At 42.3% G+C, this 19,538-nt stretch overlaps 1 protein-coding gene across 3 annotated transcripts in view; it reads left to right on the top strand.

Moving 5' to 3' along the window:
• Positions 1–19,538, top strand: part of ephb1 (EPH receptor B1) — a 165,082-nt gene that overhangs the window by 83,480 nt on the left and 62,064 nt on the right. For all 3 annotated transcript variants that reach the window (XM_078263726.1, XM_078263725.1, XM_078263723.1), the window contains exon 4: positions 12,477–12,632. In XM_078263726.1, the coding sequence (XP_078119852.1) occupies positions 12,477–12,632 (156 nt within the window). The remainder of the gene's footprint in view (positions 1–12,476; positions 12,633–19,538) is intronic.

Here is a 19,538-nt window from a genome sequence, read left to right as displayed (position 1 = left end):
TAGATAAGATTGATTTATATCATCATACATTTCTATGATTAATAGGGCTATAATATCACAAACCATAAGTATAAACCAATGCCAAACCTTTCGCTGTGAGACTGCTTTCGCTGTGAGACTGCTGTGATGCACTTGTCTGTCCACCACTGTCCATCATTCACTCTTCATCCAAATGAATGACTTCTGGTCTCCATCAACCCGACAATGCGTGAAGATGTTCATGCGGCGCAAGGAGGTCCCACATGGCCACAGCCCCTTTAGGCACACACACACACACACACACACACACACACACACACACACACACACACACACACACACACACACACACACACACACACACACACACACACACAAAAATGGAATAACACATTTGTTTGCCAGTTTCAATAGCTCAGGGCATATTGACTAAGCCTGCATGATAAAGGTCACTACTGTCCAGAATTGGACAGGTGGGGGCTGTAATCCACCATCACACACACCGGTTCTGTGTGATAGTGCGTGTCTGTTTCTCGGGAAGGGAATTCAGCTGTCTGATAAGGTTGTGTAGAGGTCATACAGATGTAAATATGACATTAATATATAGATGTGCTGTGGGCCCGAGTACCTTTGGAGGATTCCAGGGCTGCAGGTGCATTGCGTGCCAGGGAATTGGGTCAACCACTGCTTATTCACGCTATGCAAAAGAATATTTGATGACACTCATCCGTCTTTGTACAGTATAAACGCAATACATTTCCGTGTACGTCATTACCGATTGAGCTTTTCTGCTCATGCCTGGATCTGATGTCAACAGAATGGTTGTTTTGTATGTATAAAAGGCACACCCATCTTGAACCATGAATGGAGCTGTCTACGTTGATGCATAGTTCCTCTAAACAGCATTTATTATCCAGCCTTTTTTATTCCCTGTTGCCTATTGTCAGCTTTAGAAATAATAGCTTTGCTGTCACTTAGTATGCAATGAGAAATGGCTGCTTAGTTTGCACAACACGCATATTATGGGACTCTGCCACCAACAATTTGACTGATAAGATGCACTCCTGAGTGCTTTCTCACTTTGTTGTGCTCTCACTTTCCCCCTCTCTATCTCCCTTTCTCACTCTCTATTTCCCTGATCCTGGTCACTTTCCCTCTCCCACGCTTCACACATAGTTTGTGTCTTCTCTTTGGATGCAGAGCTATTTTTTTAATCATTATTTGCCATTAGGCATAATAGCAACAGGGGCGATGAACGGCGGATATGCTAGTAGGAACATCTCGCCGGTGAATGCTTTAATTGTACTGATGCAGCTGTTTTTTTGATAGTGGATGTCATTGCCATCCCAGTGTGCAGTGCTGTTCCTGATGACCTCTTCATCACTGTAATGCTCACGCCACCCATCCCCTCTTCTGTTCTCCAACCTTACCTATCCACCTCTTGTCCTGCCGTCAGTGATGCAGGCTCAATTTAAAAAAAATTTTTTTTCTCCTCCCATTTCCTTTCTTGTTCCAATTCCTCTCTACTTCTAACCTCTGACCTCCTAATTCGTCTGACAGCCTCTTTGCCATATGTAAAAAATGTCAGCATCCGCATGAAAGGCTGTAGACCTCATGGTGCAGAGGCTTACTATTGGGTTATACTCGGTGTCACCGCACCACACTTCTTTGTGGTGTTGGTGTTGGGGATGGAAGGGCCTCCTAGGTTACACCCTCTGAGATCATCGGAGGGAAGAGTAGGCCGTGTTCAGCTGTGTTATTCTGCCATGGGTGCTTGTCTTTGCCAGAATATTTTGGTGTAAACATTGTGTTATGTACGCTCAATTAGGAATCAAATTAGGGAATGGTAAACAGTGAAGGGACCCTTGTTTTCCAGTTGTTTTATCATCCTTTTCCTCTGCTTCCTTCAAATGTGCATAATTACTCATCCCCGTTCACAGGCCTCTACACTCATTAGCGGGGCCTCAACCCTGAGCCAAGGGGCTGGGTATTTTAGGATACATGGGTATTTGAAAGCTACTGTTAAGCCTTGGTAGAACAATTCTCAAAGCATTTTAACATGAAATGGGCTGGTAAGGAATGATGTGTTTGAGATTTCATCTAGATTAGGATATGGGTTGTTACCAGTGCATTAGCCTCAGATTTTCTTTTTTCATCTCTATTTTTAATCTAAATGTAAATGTGCACATTTAGATCAAATCAAATAACTTGGTTTACATTCTCCTTACATCGCTTCTAGTTTTCCAAATGCTTTGTGTTTGACACTATCATGTCATGTAGTTAAAAGCATTATACAGATGTGTGTAAAGTGAATGAGATAATGTTGCATTAAAGCTAGGCCGATGGAATGAATAATACAACTTCCTCTCTAAGATCAACGGTTTCAAGGCATTCCCTTTGCTAATGTTCCCATGAATAAATAGATCATCGTGCCTACAGCAATTAATTAAGAAAATGCAAATTGCCATAACAGTTTAAAGTATTTTATATGAACAAGATTTCACCATTTGTGTATTGTGTTTATAGTCCAAGTGATGTTTGGTCCACCTTATCTTCTTTCACAGAGCATATCATTAGATCACAAACTTATACCGCGGGGTCTTAGAAAAAAAATAGAAAATTGCAGGCCTTAAAAAGTCTTAAATTGGCTGAAGTATTGTGTTCTAGGTCTTAAATCATTTTAAACAGGTCTTAATTTCCCTACGTCCATGCAACGCTACCTCTAATGTTCTTTTTTTTTTTTGTGTGTGTGGTGTGTTAGTTCTTTCTTTCACTAGTCCAAATATAATTACGCTGTATTACGACTACAAATGAGACCAACATGCAACTTATGTTGCAGCCAATCAGCTTTCGTGTTATTGGCGCGAGTCTCTTTCGGATTGTACCACAGACATAAAACGTTTTTTTATTCTTCAGCTATGGGGAAGTGCAAATTTAGCAATGCTTGGCTTGAAAAAAAAACTGAATTTTGGGCTTAGTTGATTTTGTTATAAATGTCTTGATATTCATTCATTATGGTCTTAAAAAGGTCTTAAAAAGTCTTAAATTTGACTTCTCTCTGGGTACCAACAGGTAGATTGATTGCTTGAACACAGAATGCTGTGACTTTGACTATTTAGAGTTCACTGCTTATGGATTGCAAAATAGGCAACTAGGACAAATGAATTTGAATGATATTTTAGACACACAAGATCAATGCAATAAGTGTTTATTTTCTCTTAATTATAGTCCATAGGAATGAAACAAGCAGCCAGGGAGTGGATCTGTCAAAATCCAACTTACTCCAACAGACTCTTATTACATTGTGCATTAAAAAGGTTGTTTTTTTATATTCAATCAATATGACAGGCATATTGTTTTAATGCCAAGCAACTTAACTGTAACCATGAGCTCTATAGAGATATACATACAAATGCAAAAGCATCTTAAATTAGAATTAACACATTTTTATTTATAAACAGCAAGATATATGATTTGTTTTGTAGTTGATTAGAGATGATGCTATTCACCAGCTCTTTGTTTCTATTATTAGGAGAATTTTGTATTTTTTTTTAAAATTTCTTTTAATCCAATAAAACAATAAAGACACTTAATTATATAAAAAAACAAAGGCTATCAAAAAGCTAGCGTCTCTCTTTGATCACAAATGGCAAAACAAAATTCTAGTTTACATGCAAAGATTTCATTTCCACAACACATATATCTGCGCAGTCTATCCTTTCCCTTTGTTGATTTCTGTAATGACTGACATAGATTACTGTGGATGCTCTAAAGTGTTTGTGCTGCGCATCTCACAGTACTGTATCACTACAAGGTATTTCCATATGGCTTGAAGCCGTCGCCTGAATCTTTGTTCGTATCTGCTTTCATTTCCAATTACACACTTTGCGAAGAAATTACAAAAAATCTAATTTGCCACCAGAGAGTATGCATTATGCATGAGGCCAAGCTACACAGGTAAATGGTCCAAATGGCTGGAGTGGCTGATGAAAGTCCAACTTGATTTCATCTTTTCTTTGTGTTTCTGTCATTTCTATCCCAGTCTCTAATTGTATACAGAAGGCAAAGGTACATTTCTGGATGAGCGAGCCTTTTCTCTCTGTCCCTAATTCCTTCCCAGCATAATGATTTACTATTTAATTTACAATCTACACTTTCTCCACAGGTTAGGCTCTGCTCGTGACAGAACTATGAGCAGTGAAAAAAAGGGTTTGGAGGCTGTAAATGTAATATACATTGTTGAGCAGGGCAACAGCAAAGGAGCAAAAAGAGCAAGAGTGGGCATCTTTGGCTAACTGCTATAGATTAATTGATCTAGCCATGAAGTTAATGAGCTAGATCCTTTTTAAAAGAGACTGAAGTGCTGAGACAGAGGAAGGTAATGGTCTCTCACAACTTGGAGTGGTAAGAAAGAGAAATCTATTTATCTTGGAACATATACTTTATTCACCGTGTGACAGAATCACAAGGTAATTGACGGGGCCTGTAACTGTTGATTTTATTACCTCATTCCGATCATCCTTCTTTGCAAGTCAGGATCCACAGATGACTCAACACAGCATACAACAACTGCTTTCTGATTATAAACTCCAGATAGCTGAATAGCTATTTTCTGTGAGAGAGTTGACAAACAGGATTTAATTTGTCAGTAAATGTGAACATCCTGACACCATCACATTAATGTGTCTGCATTGGTATTCTAGTAGACCGTGATTACTGTTTGCTAGCTGAGTTAGATTGATCGAATCAGTACTTAAATCATATTGCAATCAAACACTGGCAATAAAATGCTTCTGGCTCACATAACTTCTCTTGACTGATTTCACCCGTCATCAAGTAACTCTTCATCTCTGTCTGTCAAACCCCCTCGCCTTTTCTTCTCTGTTGGTTGGCAGTGGGCAATGAGCCTGGTCACTCCCCTGATCAGTAGGTTCTGATTACAGTGTAGATTGTAGCGCAAGCACATGTTACTGCCTGCTCAGCGGCGATATGTTTTGGAGGGCCATTTTCTCTAGTACCTTGCCAGACAGGGATAGTTCAGCACAGTTGAGTCTCCTGGAATACCAATGCTTCCTTGTCGTCTCTATCTATTTCCCCCCGCTCCTCTCTGACCACTCTTCAGAAAGATATGCTCAGTGCCTTGGCGCATCTTCCTGGAAAATAAAGTTGACCTGAGCCAATGTGCCATGCTCGATGCAGAGCGGCCAACTGCCAACGCCACACTCGGTAATGACGAGTCTGTGTGGAGCTAAGAGATCATATAGCTCTCTCGATCTGTATCATTCTCATATTACACGTGCATGCACGTACACAGACATACGTACATTTAATGCGCATGCACATGCAGACACACGACTGGTGTATGTGCTTTCAGTAAGCCAGATTTCTCAGTCGGCTGGTCTGTCATTGGCCGGCTGTTCAAAGGGAAAGTGTGGGCCAAAAAATACTGGCTGTGAGGTTACTATGGTAACAGCCTGCCCAGGGGCGTGGGCTGTCTGCTAAATTGTGTGCTGGTTTGTTAAGGCTCACACACACACACACACACATGCACACACACGCACGCACGCACGCACACAGACACACACACAAACACACACACACACACATGCGCATAACGCCTTAAATTCAACAGAATGTGTCTGCTTACATTCATTGTCTAGCGGACACCTGCTCTGTTCATTAGCATTAGCAGTCAGACATTTAATTTCACATCCTTATGTGAAGCAAAAATTGGAGAAATCACACACAGGCCTATTTATTTTCTTTATCTGGACACTCTCATCTTTTAGGGATTTTACTGCTGCACTGCCCTCTATTGAATCCAGTCAGACATGGTTTCATTCTACAAACATGCTCACACGGAAAAGTACAGAGAAGTGCTGAACTGATATTATTTAGCCTAACGAATATTAGTACATTAATGGGGGTCAAAAATTGATCAGAGGAAGTGATTTGCTGTCTATTTCTTTATTTCCTTATGTGTTCTTAATTGCCTAGCTCTTCTGATACAAGACAGCAATATAGCACTGTGGAGTTTCAAAGGTAGCCTAATTGGAGGATATCTCAGCTTTCTCAGGGGGATTTAAGTATTGTTCACTGGGGTTTCTGCAGCATCAGGCATTGCTGCATTGGCTAGGTGAGAGGACAGGTATGTCAAGATGATCGGTGTTTGGTGAAGAGGACTAAGGCAGCAGAAAGTTTCGAAGAGTTGCGTGTGTGTGAATTTGGTTGTGTGTGTGTGTGTGTGTGTGTGTGTGTGTGTGTGTGGGGGGGTTGTGTACGTGGGTGGTTGTGGGTGTAGGTGCGTGTTTTAGCTCAGTAGAGAGGCTCTGACAGAGCCAGAATGGACAGATGATTAATGATCAGGGGGAGTGTTCTGTGGGAGGAACTCTTCAGCAGCGCAGCTCTCAACAAAAACCGACGAGGGTATGCTCCAAGCGCTGCACTTTTTCATCCCTTTATTCCTTCAGAAAACCTCTCTGGCCCTCTTTTATTTCTCCTTGCATTCTCTCTTTCTGTGAGATTAGACGGTGATGACAGGCTGTAGTGGAGGCGTACACTGACCAGACTTGCCAAGTGATGTCAGCACTGTGAACCCTGGATGCCTTCAAGTAAAGTAGAAATGACCACACTTGTGAGAAGTGACATACTTGTTAGTCCCAGATCTTGGACTGAAATGTTTACCATGAGTCTCTGTTGACCCTTGTTGGCAGTTTATGAGAAATATGCGAAATTGTTCTTGAATCAGTGTCTGTGAATGAATAAATTATAACCCTAAAAGGCATTTTACTCTGACTGCTTTTAATATCCTGCAGACATTTTCTGATGATTCTGACATGCTTTTGTTTCAAGCCATGCCTCTGTCTCAAATTATTGTATTGTTTTTCAATGACCTTGTTCAGAATTGGAACACCTGGGTTGGAAAAGCAGCTCATTACGTGAATTGTGGCTGGAAAATGAACAACGACAGATGAGCGAGACTGAATGCTAATAGGCTGCAGCCCTGATTGCCTTTTTTTTTTAAGATGTTGGCTGTCCTGCCACGTTTTGTTTCCCCTCTGTCAAGCAAACGTGTTCATGTCATCACTCGATTGATGTTCTCTGATTTGTCACATGAAGCAAATCTATACAGACATGCACTTTGCATGTATGCAGCCTGTGGTTTGAGTGGGAAAGAGAGCTGTGTTTCTGAGTGACTGAGCAACAAAATAGTGAAATAGGGGTCAACTGGGGTCTTGTCCTGATCATAAGCCTGTCTGTATGGGTGTGTGTGTGTGTGTGTGTGTGTGTGTGTGTGTGTGTGTGTGTGGGGGCATAACTCCAAAGCCTTTAAAGACTCTGATCCATCATGTGATGGATGAGGGCCAGGGTTAAGGGTGTATTGGGGGGCTAAGTGTTGTACTTAAGGGTCACTGACGTGAACTCACTACTTGTGCTCTTCTGTGGGTCACGCAGACCTCTCTGCACAATGTTGTTAAACCTCAGACAAGAAGATTAGGTATTACTAAGCTGAAACTGGTTAAAAAAAAAGAAGAAAAATGTTTGTTGAATTTTTTAAATTTTAAAAGACTGTATACATTTTGGGGACGTGAAACGGTATGTGGATTTCATTAGGCAAAGAGCTATTTTACAAAAGAAAATGTCAAAACATGAGTTACTTTAACATGCTTTACGTGCCAATATTGGAGGGCTGTGATAAAAAAAAATCTCAGAGTCCAAGATGGGACTCTTTCCTTTACATCTCAGATTTATCACAGTACCTTTCCACACCGACTGCTGCAAACATTTGACTGCATTGCCCATGAGCCATTTGTGGTGATTTTAAACCTCATACATACTTTAGAGTGATGCCAAAGGAAAAGTCAGGGGAGGACTTAGTGTACTGAAACTTTGACTGGGTTTGAGTAGGAAAGCCATTTCCAAACCCATCTTGGTCATAATCCTTTGCATTGGCTTCCTGCAACTCCTAACTGTATATTTACATTTTATCTCACACACACCTGGTGATGCTTGCTACTATAAGTCTTATTCCACTGCCTCCATAAATCCCATGTCTCCAATTACTGGATTCTGATGGGCTATATACATTTTGCAACTGCACATTCTAAACACATGTAACTTATGTGACAGAGCTAGCCTGCTTCCATATATGATTTATTGCCTGCAGTGTACACTATTAAATGCTCAGCAACACACTTAGTCTAGCCTCCGGCTCTGCATATCAGCCATTGTTAAAGCCTCTTCACAGAGTCTAGCTCATGTTGCAAATCTTCTCATGTAGCACTTGCCCAGGCCAATCAATACATCACTGCTGTGTAGAGATTAGAGTTTTTTCTCCATATTCATTTAAAATTTGGAAATGTGTGGTAGACAAAGTCATTCAATATGCTTGTTTATGAGCTACATTCAGATTAAGATTGTTGTCATAATCAGGAATGTAAAGACGAAGAGTACCTGCTGGGAAAATGACTGACAGTGAAGAGATCATCATCTCATCTCTCTCGGTCAGGCTTGCTGTGACATGAGGTCATCACTGTTAGACTTTGATGAGTAGCGAGCAGCGATCTGCAGCTGCCATACCTCCGTCAACTCACTGCGAAGTGAACTCGAGACAAGAGGAGAGAAAGAGAGGAAGACAGCCAACCTTAACAAGGATTCGAGCCTGTCGATCATGACAAGAAAGCAACAAGGGAATGAAAGGTGGGAGAAGAAAGAGAGAGAGAGAGAGCGAGAGCAATTCATTTCCAGTGGGACAGACAAAAAAGTGAGGTCAGAGAAGAAGTGAGAAGGAGAGGAGGAGAGAGAATCCTGTAGAGACCACTTGAAAGGGAGGAATGTTTTTTTTGTTGTTGCATGCAGCCAGTTCAGTTGTGGGTTATTCTCCCACTGGGGAGACTAATTGCTTGTTGATCTAATGTTCTATCCCCTCTTGTACCCGAAAACCAACACAGTCGATGAGTGATGGGCCTATGTGCTTTTCTTTCTGCGGGACAGGAACTCCTGGCCTCCTCCAATCTAAATATTCACAAATCAGGAGAAAAGGCTTTGGGCTCAGTTCCAAATTTGATGAAGCGTAATGCTACTCAGCCCACCGCTGCCCGCCCATAGAACGATACCTCTGAGGGTTCGCATCACTTTCCTCATTTTCCCTCTCTGTCTTTGCCCATCTCTGTTTCTTCCTCCCTCTCACTCTGTGAGGCAGATCAGTGAGCAGCTAATTAATGAGTTTAATGCTAGGATTCATGCAAATATTATGTGTCAATTAGAGAAAGAGCCTCAGCTCCAAGGTAGGAGTTATAATCTAGATGGACATTCATCCTGTGCTGGGTGTGAAGTGTTTGCGTGTGTGTGTGTGTGTGTGTGTGTGTGTGTGTGTGTGTGTGTGTGTGTGTGTGTGTGTGTGTGTTGCTGCCGGTTTGTTTTTGCCTGGCTGTCACTTATCTCCCCTCCTGTAATGCTGATTGCAGCATCTTCAGTTGTCCAAGGAGAAGCATCAAATTATCTCAGGCTCTGTAGAACATATGCTAGTCAAGTGGCGGAAAATGTGCGTGCACCATTTCATTTAATGGGGTCAGCGGTGGCTACATGTGTCCCTGTGTAAATCAGTTTAGTAAATGTATTCTGGAGGTGAGTAGAGTGTATGTGTGTACTGTAGATGCATTCTTTTGCTCACAAGTTCGCCTTGAGGCACTTTTGCAGCAATGCTATCTCAGATGGCTGAATCAGCACAGCCTTCCCTGCTTTTCTCTTCACTTTTGCCCATTTGTAAATGTTCAAACTAGCTACTGTCTGTCTGTAAACACACAACCCGAGGGCAGAACCCACTGCACATATTCTGCTCACACCCCATTAAACACACACTGAACAACTTATTGTGATCCCTTTTCATAAGAGTCAAGGCTATAGATGTGCGTGTGTGTGTGTGTGTGTGTGTGTGTGTGTGTGTGTGTGTGTGCGTGTGTGTGTGTATGTGTGCGTGCATGCGTGATGGCCATTTGCTTGCTTCTTTGCTTGCCCTGATGTAAGAATTTTATATAGCAAAGATGATGACACATAAGTTCTCTCCCCCTCTCCTGCTGAAAATGAATTTTTGATCTGTGTTTTATCGTCTTGTAATCTCTGATATCTTTGGAAGTTATTGCTTTATAAAAATGGCTCTGCAGTTGGTTTGTGCTTACCCAGGGAGCGTTTTTAAGAGTCTCAATGTTCTTGTGTTGGATGGAGCGCAATCCTCTCACACAGGAAATCTGTGTATTACAAGTCAAAAAAGGTCGCAAACTTCCACTCCCGTACACTAACATAGAGGCTCACACTCCCCTACAGAAACATTATTACCTTTTATAGTACTCTCTTATAAAACCCTGTAGAACTTTATGTTCCTCCCTACATGCATCTGTAGTTCCAAGACAGCTCTGGAGTAGCCACGGCATAGCAATGTGCTTTACTCAGGGGTATAGCCTTGCACATTGCACCAGTGATATACTTTACAGCACCTCGGGTTGTTTTATAAGCTGTGGTTGTTGTGGTGTGGTCATGTATGTGTGTTTGTATGTGATGGTCTGGCTGTGTGTGGACAGTGTTGTGTGACTAGACATGAGGTCAGTCAGTTAGCCTTTGAGATGGGAGAGCAGGCGCCGTTGGGGGCAGCAGCTTGAATTGTGTGTGTGTGCATGATGCCTCCTTTTTCTCCTTCACCTGCTTTCTTTCTCGTTCTTTCTTTATCTCTCTACCCGTCTCTAACAGCCCATCAGAGATGGCCGGCTGAATGGTGTGAATGAAAGAGTCATAAAAACTGGGAACCTGCCCTTTTTTACAATGCAGTAAAGTAGACTCTGGCTTCCAAACCCAGCCTCTCAGTGCAGTTTTTAATGAAGCATAAAATGCTTTAATTAAATCTTAAAAGCTTGTTGATACAAAGGTCTAAAGGTTTTCCTCACATAGCTACTGTGCCACATTCTCCACTGTTTGACCCGGCAGTGAGGGGGGTATGGCACCAACGCCTTGTCCATTATTGCTTTAAATAACTCTCCATGCGAGCTCTTCATAACTATTGGACTAGAGGGCTCTTAATCAGATACAATAGAACAATTTGTAGGAAGCAAATTCAATACTGCTTTAACATATTTCTTTTGCTTTGAATATCTAAAACACTTAACCGATGGCTGATTATTTTGTTTACCTTATAACGTCTGTCATTATCTGCAGAAACCTTTCTTTCTTGATACACAGCTTTGCTGCACATACTTGGTTTTCTCAGAGCAATTCTCCCTTTTACATACTGCCCAAATGCTGATGTCACAGTTCAATCCGAGAGAAAAGGAATATAACTTAAGTATGAGTATACCCTACAATCCAATCCAGCCGCAGTCAAGCCTTTATAACATTTTATTCAGGCAAATAGACACAGCTGGAGAAACTGTAAGATGCTTGTCCCATTAAATTTATAACCCCTCCCATTCTGGAGTGCAGCAGCACCACAGCTTCCTGCCCCATCAGTAAGCCTGCTAAAATATCACACATTTATCATGGTTATTATAGTCAGTAAATCCTTCCACACAGCGCAGAAACCCCTCCGCTTTGTATTCTTTTGGGATGTGAGAGTAAATGGATTAGGTTATTGCCTGGACTTAGGCGCAGTTATATCAACCACAATAATCTTTGTCCTCCACCATGGCCTTTAGAATTTAGGGCTCAACCACATAAAGCCAACTAAGTAACGATTGTGCCTCACGTTGCCTCATGTCTTAGTCTTACAATTTGTACTTTCAAATATTGCAAATGCTACAGCTGTCTCATAAAATGTTGCAACAGGCACTGTAAAGTTTGTGTTTGCTTTTTATTTCTTTACTTTACACTGGTGTTGTCAGCCTGTGGTCTTTTGCTTGTGAACGGAGAAAAGGAATGGTGGAGGTGGGAAAATAAGACAGAACCGGGTGAAATCACTGCTATGCTATAGGCTGAACAGCCAGTCAGACCGTTCTCCCTTACCGACTGCCTCGGCCGTTGATTTAACAATCTGAAATGACTGAATATGTGCCAATGGCGACCACCACAATGAAAAAAATACTAATAGTCTGCTGATTGTGCACATTAGGGGGATTTTAATGATTGTTGACTTAGTAATAAAAAATATTAGCTTTCTTGCCAAGAGTCAGATGATAAGATTGACCCCCTATCATGTCTTATGTCAAATATGAAGCTATACAGCCAGTTAGCTTAGCTTAGCATAAAGACTGGTGAGGAAACAGCTAGCCTAGCTCTGTCCAAAGGTAACAAAATCCACCCACCAGCACCTATAAAGCTCGTGGGGGTTATGTGTAGGACTACTGCTAGTCAGTTTCAATTTGGACTCTTTTCTGTCTCAGTCTGTTTTCATCTCTGTTCACCATTCCAGCTGGTATATTAAACCCAGATGCCTGGCTCATGCATGGTACTTGGCTCGTGGATTTATTTATTTTTCATTCATTTTCTGACATTGTTTATTTCTATTCTCACAGCATGCCCGCCGGGTACCTTCAAGTCAACCCAGGGTCCAGGTCTGTGTCTACAGTGTCCTCCGAACAGCCGTTCCACAGCTGAGGCCGCCACCATCTGCGTGTGCCGCAACGGTTATTACCGTGGCGATGCTGATCAGCCGGATGAGCCCTGCACAAGTGAGTATATCCTACATGACATTACATACACACTCCAACGCATGCGTACATTCTTGTAGGACAATCACATGTGATATGCATCCATGTAACGTATGCATTATCCATTTTAGTGTAAACGTATATGCAACATCAAAATTGAATAGTCTGGTCATGCAAATACAAGCCACTATATTTTAATGAATTGTTTTTATCTCACTTTGTCTCTTTCTCACTGTCATCAAACCAGCACACGTAGTAGCATTTAAACGAGCATCTATCTAGAGCACTTAGTTGTCTTCTCAGCCTTCATGGTCATAATAATCACATTTCAGGGTTTCCATCATTGACGTCTCCATCACTCTGCTATTGAGCTTCCTTTCTGTTTCCTCTCAGTTATCGCCCTCTCTCTGTCTTTTTTTCTTGCTGTTGTTCTTCCTTTCTGTCCGCTATCATCCCCTGAAGTCCTAATTACTCAGGCAGATGCTGCGAAGCTTCGACACTGTCCTGCCGCGATCCGCTGGAGATCCAATAAGGCCTCTCACAGCATCATAGTTATCTTAATATGATGTAAAAGCAATATACTTAGCCTTCCTGTCCTCCCTGCTGACACAGTTACACAGAAGGAGAGCACTGTCAGACCCCCAAAAAGTGTGTTTACCTCTCTTCTTTCGCTGCCACAGTGGAGAGTATCTTAATAGTTTGTTCTCCTCACAACAGCAGACCTGGAAGCATTATTGGTGTGGTTATGTATTCATTTACTCCTGATTTATTCAGATAGACCATGGCTAATTGGTCTCAGGAATGGGCTCAGGACCCCTTTCCTTTCCTAATCATTTAGCAGCTGTAGTCTTCACAGCTAAAACGTGTATTGAATGCACCTCTTTTGCCAGGTTTCCTTTTTATAACTAAATATGTGTCTTAAAGCTGCAGAGGAACCCCAATGTGGCACGGCTGTCTGTCTGACTGTGTCTGTCTGGCGCTTCCCAAGCGTAGCCATGCACACCTTTAGGCTTTGGATGTTCTCGACGGATGGCACCCCACATTCACCTTGAGTTGTCTCTGCCCTCCCATGGTACATGGTACATAGCTTTCTGGTGAATTAGTGAACACTACATCAAGTATAGCATCTGCCTCTACCTTGAGGCCTTGGCTTTTCCCCAAGCAATCTCCACAACAGCTCCCCAGTGGAGCTTCTTGAACAGATCCCTCTGGTCTGTGTTCAGTTTCCAAATGCAGCCTGTTTACTTTTTGACTGCTTTCAATCAAGCCACTTTTCTATCTACTTCCCACCCAACCATTTTTCCTCTTGTACTCATTTAAGCATAGACCTTTTGATTTTTAATGATAACACATCCTAGGTCCAATCTAAGCGAGTCCAATCCTCCTCAATTTGTGTTTACAGAATTATTTTGCAGCAGTACGTTCAAAGCCTTCTCTGAAGGTTGAATCATACAGTAACAACAGAACTTGATGCTCAGGGTGCCCTAGATCTCAGCAGGTGGGGTGGGGGGCAGTGAGATCATCCTAGTAAGAATCTCTTTAATACTGCAGGTCCTGATAAGAGCACTGCTTGGGCAGCCTAAATCAGGCCAATCTGTAGCGGCAGAAGCTGTAGCTCTAGCACTTCTCGCCGCCATCAGAGACGCAGGTCCCTGTGTGCTCAAGATCAGTCTGATTAGCTTGCTGATAGATTGTCCAGCGCCTGGCTCTGTCAGCGGGGAGCTGCCTGCTATACCCCCCCACCCCCACCCCACCATTCCCCAACCCGTCCTTCTTTTCCATATGCTAATCCTCGGATGCACTTCAAACTCCCTTCCACCTCCCAGCCCTCCTTCATCTCAATGAGTCTTGCACAGACTCCGGCCATGCCTGAGGGCTGGAACACCGAGCGTTCTGTCTCGCAGCGTGAAGCCCACTCCTCTCAGCTTGGCTACCCAGCATAGCAGGCTTTGGGACAATGGTTTGCATTGCACTGCATCCTCTCCTGGTTCCTTCCTTAGGCTTCAGGTCCCAGTCTAACGTACCTCTACCTAGCCATGGGTGTGCATGTCTGAAAATAGAATGAATTTAAATGTGTGAGAACTGTTTGTTGGGGGGAGGTCAGCCAGCTCCAGCATGCTGGGTTTCTCAATGTGTGAGTCAGAGAAGGAGAATGACAAGCTGAGTGATAACTGAGGTGAGTCGGGCTGTAACACCTGTGCTGACTGGTCCGTGGGGGAGAAAGGATGCAATAATGGAGCATCCTGGTGTGAGGAATAATGGAGAAGGCAAGATAATGGTGGGAAGGAAGGACAGACAGTGGAAACCACCACTGCCAGCCACCAACCAATTCATAAGGAAAATCTTTGGAATGAGATCGAATCAACATAAATATAGGGAAAGAGAAGGAAAATAGGATGGTTCTGATGTGTTTCTACATTCGTGATCCGTACCACATTGGCTCTAAATCTTGTGGCTCTCACTCAATACTCATATCTATGGCCTGTCCCCTGAAAACCTCCTTGAGCCCTGTTAAACACTGTCTGTGCCTCGTAAAAACAAACACAACCCATCAAAATTCCTGACTGAAAGGACAGGGTTATCTGCTTTTCCATTCTCCTCAGCATTCCATTTAGGATTCTTCTTTGCTCTCTTTTTCGCCTTGTTCTGTTTTCAAAGAGAAAGAGGAGGGAGCCATCAAAGTGCATAAATATTCTGTTTGTTTATCCAAGTTTGTTTTCTCCTGTGTTGTCAATTCTGGAGTCAGTTGAGCCACAGCCAACAGTTGGCCAGTTTCCTCTCTCTGGCCAAATAGTAAATGGAGCTAAGTCAAGGTAATTGTCTGGCCTACTCTAATCCCTGTACTGGCTAGTAAGACATAATGCTCCAGACTAGTGTGCACATGCATGCATACACAAAAATGACACCAGTCTCTCTTTCGTAAAGTTTTATGGATGCAGTAATTCAACGTTTGGAGTTACTGTAGAGAATAATGTGGGTGTTTAGCTTATCCTTCAGTCAGAGAAGCTTCCCCATATATCCATATTGGGATTCCTTCTCAGTCAAGTCATTGTGGATGCACCCACAAGCTGCACTGCATGCTACCATACACTCTAACACACACGTGCGCACACACACACACACACACACACACACACACACAGAGTCTATCTATGACTCCCTCAGTCTCTCAGCCAGACAGTATTAGTCCTTATAACATGTTTTATTACATGTCTCACCATCCCACACAACCCTTCTTTCTTTCTCCCAGCTCCTCTGGCTGTGATCAGTATCTCCACACAGGGACCTTGTGTTGGTCCCTCAAGGCCTGTTTCACATCGTAAAAACAAACAGTTTGAAAGAAGAGAAGCTCCGGTCTCAGACCATTCAAAGGGTAGATGAGCAAACAATTTTCAGATGTGTTTATTTTGGGCACGGTGACACTCTTTATATTAGCATCCGAGGGAGAAAACAGGGTTGGTCTTTTACAGCCCAGCTGACAACTTAACACCCGCTCACTACCTATCAGTCTGTGAGTCCACCTGTAACAGTAGCCACAGCTCAGACAGTCCCTTTGAGTACCTCATCTTCCATGTATGTGCATGGAAGACATGAGGAGTGGCATGGTATAATGTATCATAACTCTGAAAATAGTCTCGCATTGCCAGGCCTTCCTCCACAGAGCTGCGGAGGATGGTCTGGCTAGTCCACACAGCATCCCTGGATGGGAGAGAAACATGCTCTGGTTTATTGGCATGTCTTTAAACCAATCACAATCATCTTGGGCTGAGCGCTAGACGGAGCCCTGTTGCCTCTGCAAAATAGCCTCTGCAAAATAGCCTCAGGAACAAACTTGTTTTGATGAAACGTGTACGTTACAAAGTTGTTTTAGTCGTGCAACAGAAAACTCAGATTGGACAGATAGTCTAGCTAGCTGTCTGGATTTACCCTGCAGAGATCTGAGAAGCAGTTAGCCATAGTCCTTATAAATCGACCGGAGTTTAAAATTCCAACACAAAGAAAGCAGAAGGTGACGGACATCGGGCCAAAAAGAATGACATACAGCAGAATTTTTGGCGGCACCGGAGCAATCCCAGAAGTGGAAGGTCGTGGATATAGACTAATCTGGAGATAATTCACATCATGATATTGCAGAATGTCAATACATATTGTGCTGAATGCCATTTTAACTCCAGAAGACTTAAAGATGCAATGACAATTAATCTCATCAGGTTTAAATTGTTGTGATGCATTTTTATTTACATTATGATGTGAAACAAGAGAACTATCATTTTGGTTAAATTGAGAATGGTTACTCAAGAAACTTATGAAGTTGTTTGGAAAAGAAATTTCTAAACTCTCTGTATAGTCATGTAAACTGGATTATTATGGGGTATTGTCATTTTGTGCAACCATGTAAATAGCTTACACAGACTATTCCTTGACTCACAGTTTTGGCATCAATGGCATTGCTGTTGCATGTAAACACAAGCAAATCTAATTAAGTACAAGCTTATTATTCACGCAAGCAAAAAAAAACAAAAGCAGCCAGCAAAAAAATATAACATTTACAGTGCATACGGAAAGTATTCACAGCGCTTAACTTTTTCCACATTTCGTTATGTTACAGCCTTATTCCAAAATGGATTAAATTCATTTTTTTCGTCAAAATTCTACACACAATACCCCAATAATGACAACATGACATTTCTTTAAATGTTTGCAAATTTATTAGAAATAAAGAACAAAAAATATAATATGTACATAAGTATTCACAGCCTTTACTCAATACTTTGTTGTGGCACCTTTGGCAGCAATTACAGCCTCAAGTCTTTTGGAATATGAAGCCACAAGCTTGGCACACCTATCTTTGGCCAGTTTCGCCCATTTCTCTTTACATAACCTCTCGAGCTCCATCAGGTTGGATGGGGAGCGTCGTTGCACAGCCATTTTCAGATCCCTCCAGAGATCTTCAATGGGATTCAAGTCTGGGCTCTGGCTGGGCCACTCTAGGGCATTCACAGAGTTGTCCTGAAGCCACTCCTTCGATATCTTGGCTGTGTGCTTAGGGTTGTTGTCCTGTTGAAAAATGAACCGTCACCCCAGTCTGAGGTCAAGAGCGCTCTGGAGCAGGTTTTCTTCCAGGATTTCTCTTTACATTGCTGCATTCATCTTTCCCTCAATCCTGACTAGTCTCCCAGTTCCTGCCACTGAAAAACATCCCCACAGCATGATGCTACCACCACCATGCTTCACTGTAGGGATGGTATTGGCCAGGTGATGAGCGGTGCCTGGTATCCTCCAAACATAACGCTTGGCATTCACGCCAAAGAGTTTGGTCTCATCAGACCAGAGAATTTTGTTTCTCATGGTCTGAGAGTCTTTCAGGTGCCTTTTGGCAAACTCCAGGCGGGCTGCCACTCTACCATACAGGCCTGATTGGTTGAGTGCTGCAGCGATGGTCGTCCTTCTGGAAGGTTCTCCTCTCTCCACAGAGGAACCCTGGAGCTCTGTCAGAGTGACCATCGGGTTATTGGTCACCTCCCTAACTAAAGCCCTTCTCCCCCGATCACTCAGTTTAGAGGGACGGCCAGCTCTAGGAAGAGTCCTGGTGGTTCCAAACTTCTTCCATTTACGGATGATGGAGGCCACTGTGCTCATTGGGACCTTTAAAGCAGCAGACATTTTTCTGTACCCTTCCCTAGATCTGTGCCTCAAGACAATCCTGTCTCGGAGGTCTACAGACAATTCCTTCGACTTCATGCTTGTTTTGTGGTCTGACATGCACTGTTAACTGTGGGACCTTATATAGACAGGTGTGTGCATTTCCAAATCATGTCCAATCAACTGAATTTACCACAGGTGGACTCCAATTAAGCTGCAGAAACAGCTCAAGGATGATCAGTGGAAATAGAATGCACCTGAGCTCAATTTTGAGCTTGATCGCAAAGGCTGTGAATACAAGTGATTTCTTCGTTTTTTATATTTACTAAATTTGCAAACTTTTTTTTAAGTTGTCATTATGGGGTATTATGTGTAGAATTTTGAGGAAACAAATAAATTTAATCCATTTTGGAATAAGGATGTAACATAACAAAATGTGGAAAAAGTGAAGCGCTATGAATACTTTCCGTATGCACTTTAACTTTAGTCTAAATTGACTGTCTGTAGTAATTGCGCAATATAGTTATGATGTAGTGACACTTGGAAAACAACTGTCTCCACATATTCTACTTAAAAAGACACACTATGTGGCTCCCTATACTGCTTCGCTATTGTGGGGAGCAGATAGTTACCTGAATACTGTACGTAAGCAGAGAGAGAAAGATAAATACAGTAGAAAGTCACTATGGATTTTCAGATGGTTTTGAATGCTGACCTATATGTATCTCCCGGTACAGTGTGTTCAAATAAAGCTGCATCTAATCTGAAGACATCTGAATCTGTCATCTTTTAAGTCTCCTCATTCCACAACTCGATATCAGCTATTAATATATTCACATTATGTATTTGTGCCTTGTTGTTCTGCTTGCTGGACATTGACAATCATATTGACTTCATTTGATTAGCTAGAATTGTCTAACCCCTGTGATTAGCTAAGAAGATATGGTACATCACTACACCAGTTCTATTTACATTCTCCTTCACCAAAGCCTTTTGTGCATAATGCAATGGCCCATACTGAACAAAAATAGCACGTGCATTGATACATCCTCATTGCCCTTGTGCAAATGACTTGACACTTTGCACTAGTTGCTGTAATTCCACCATTAAAATAGAGCCCTTACTGTGCTGTGATACAGCGTTGCAAAGAGCGCCGAATGGGCAGCTTGAAGATGATGTTTTGCTCCTGTAAACATCATTTATATAAGCACAACCAAATCTGGCTGGCATAGCTAAATGAACGCCAGCTGAGAGCATGTATGGAAGTCCTATGGCAAATTAAAA

The sequence above is a fragment of the Sander vitreus genome, chromosome 12 (assembly GCF_031162955.1).
Source record: "Sander vitreus isolate 19-12246 chromosome 12, sanVit1, whole genome shotgun sequence".
In the NCBI taxonomy this organism is placed as follows: Eukaryota; Metazoa; Chordata; class Actinopteri; order Perciformes; family Percidae; genus Sander; species Sander vitreus.
The sequence above is the reverse complement of the archived record's forward strand: the minus strand, read 5'-3'. Positions and strand labels throughout refer to the sequence as shown.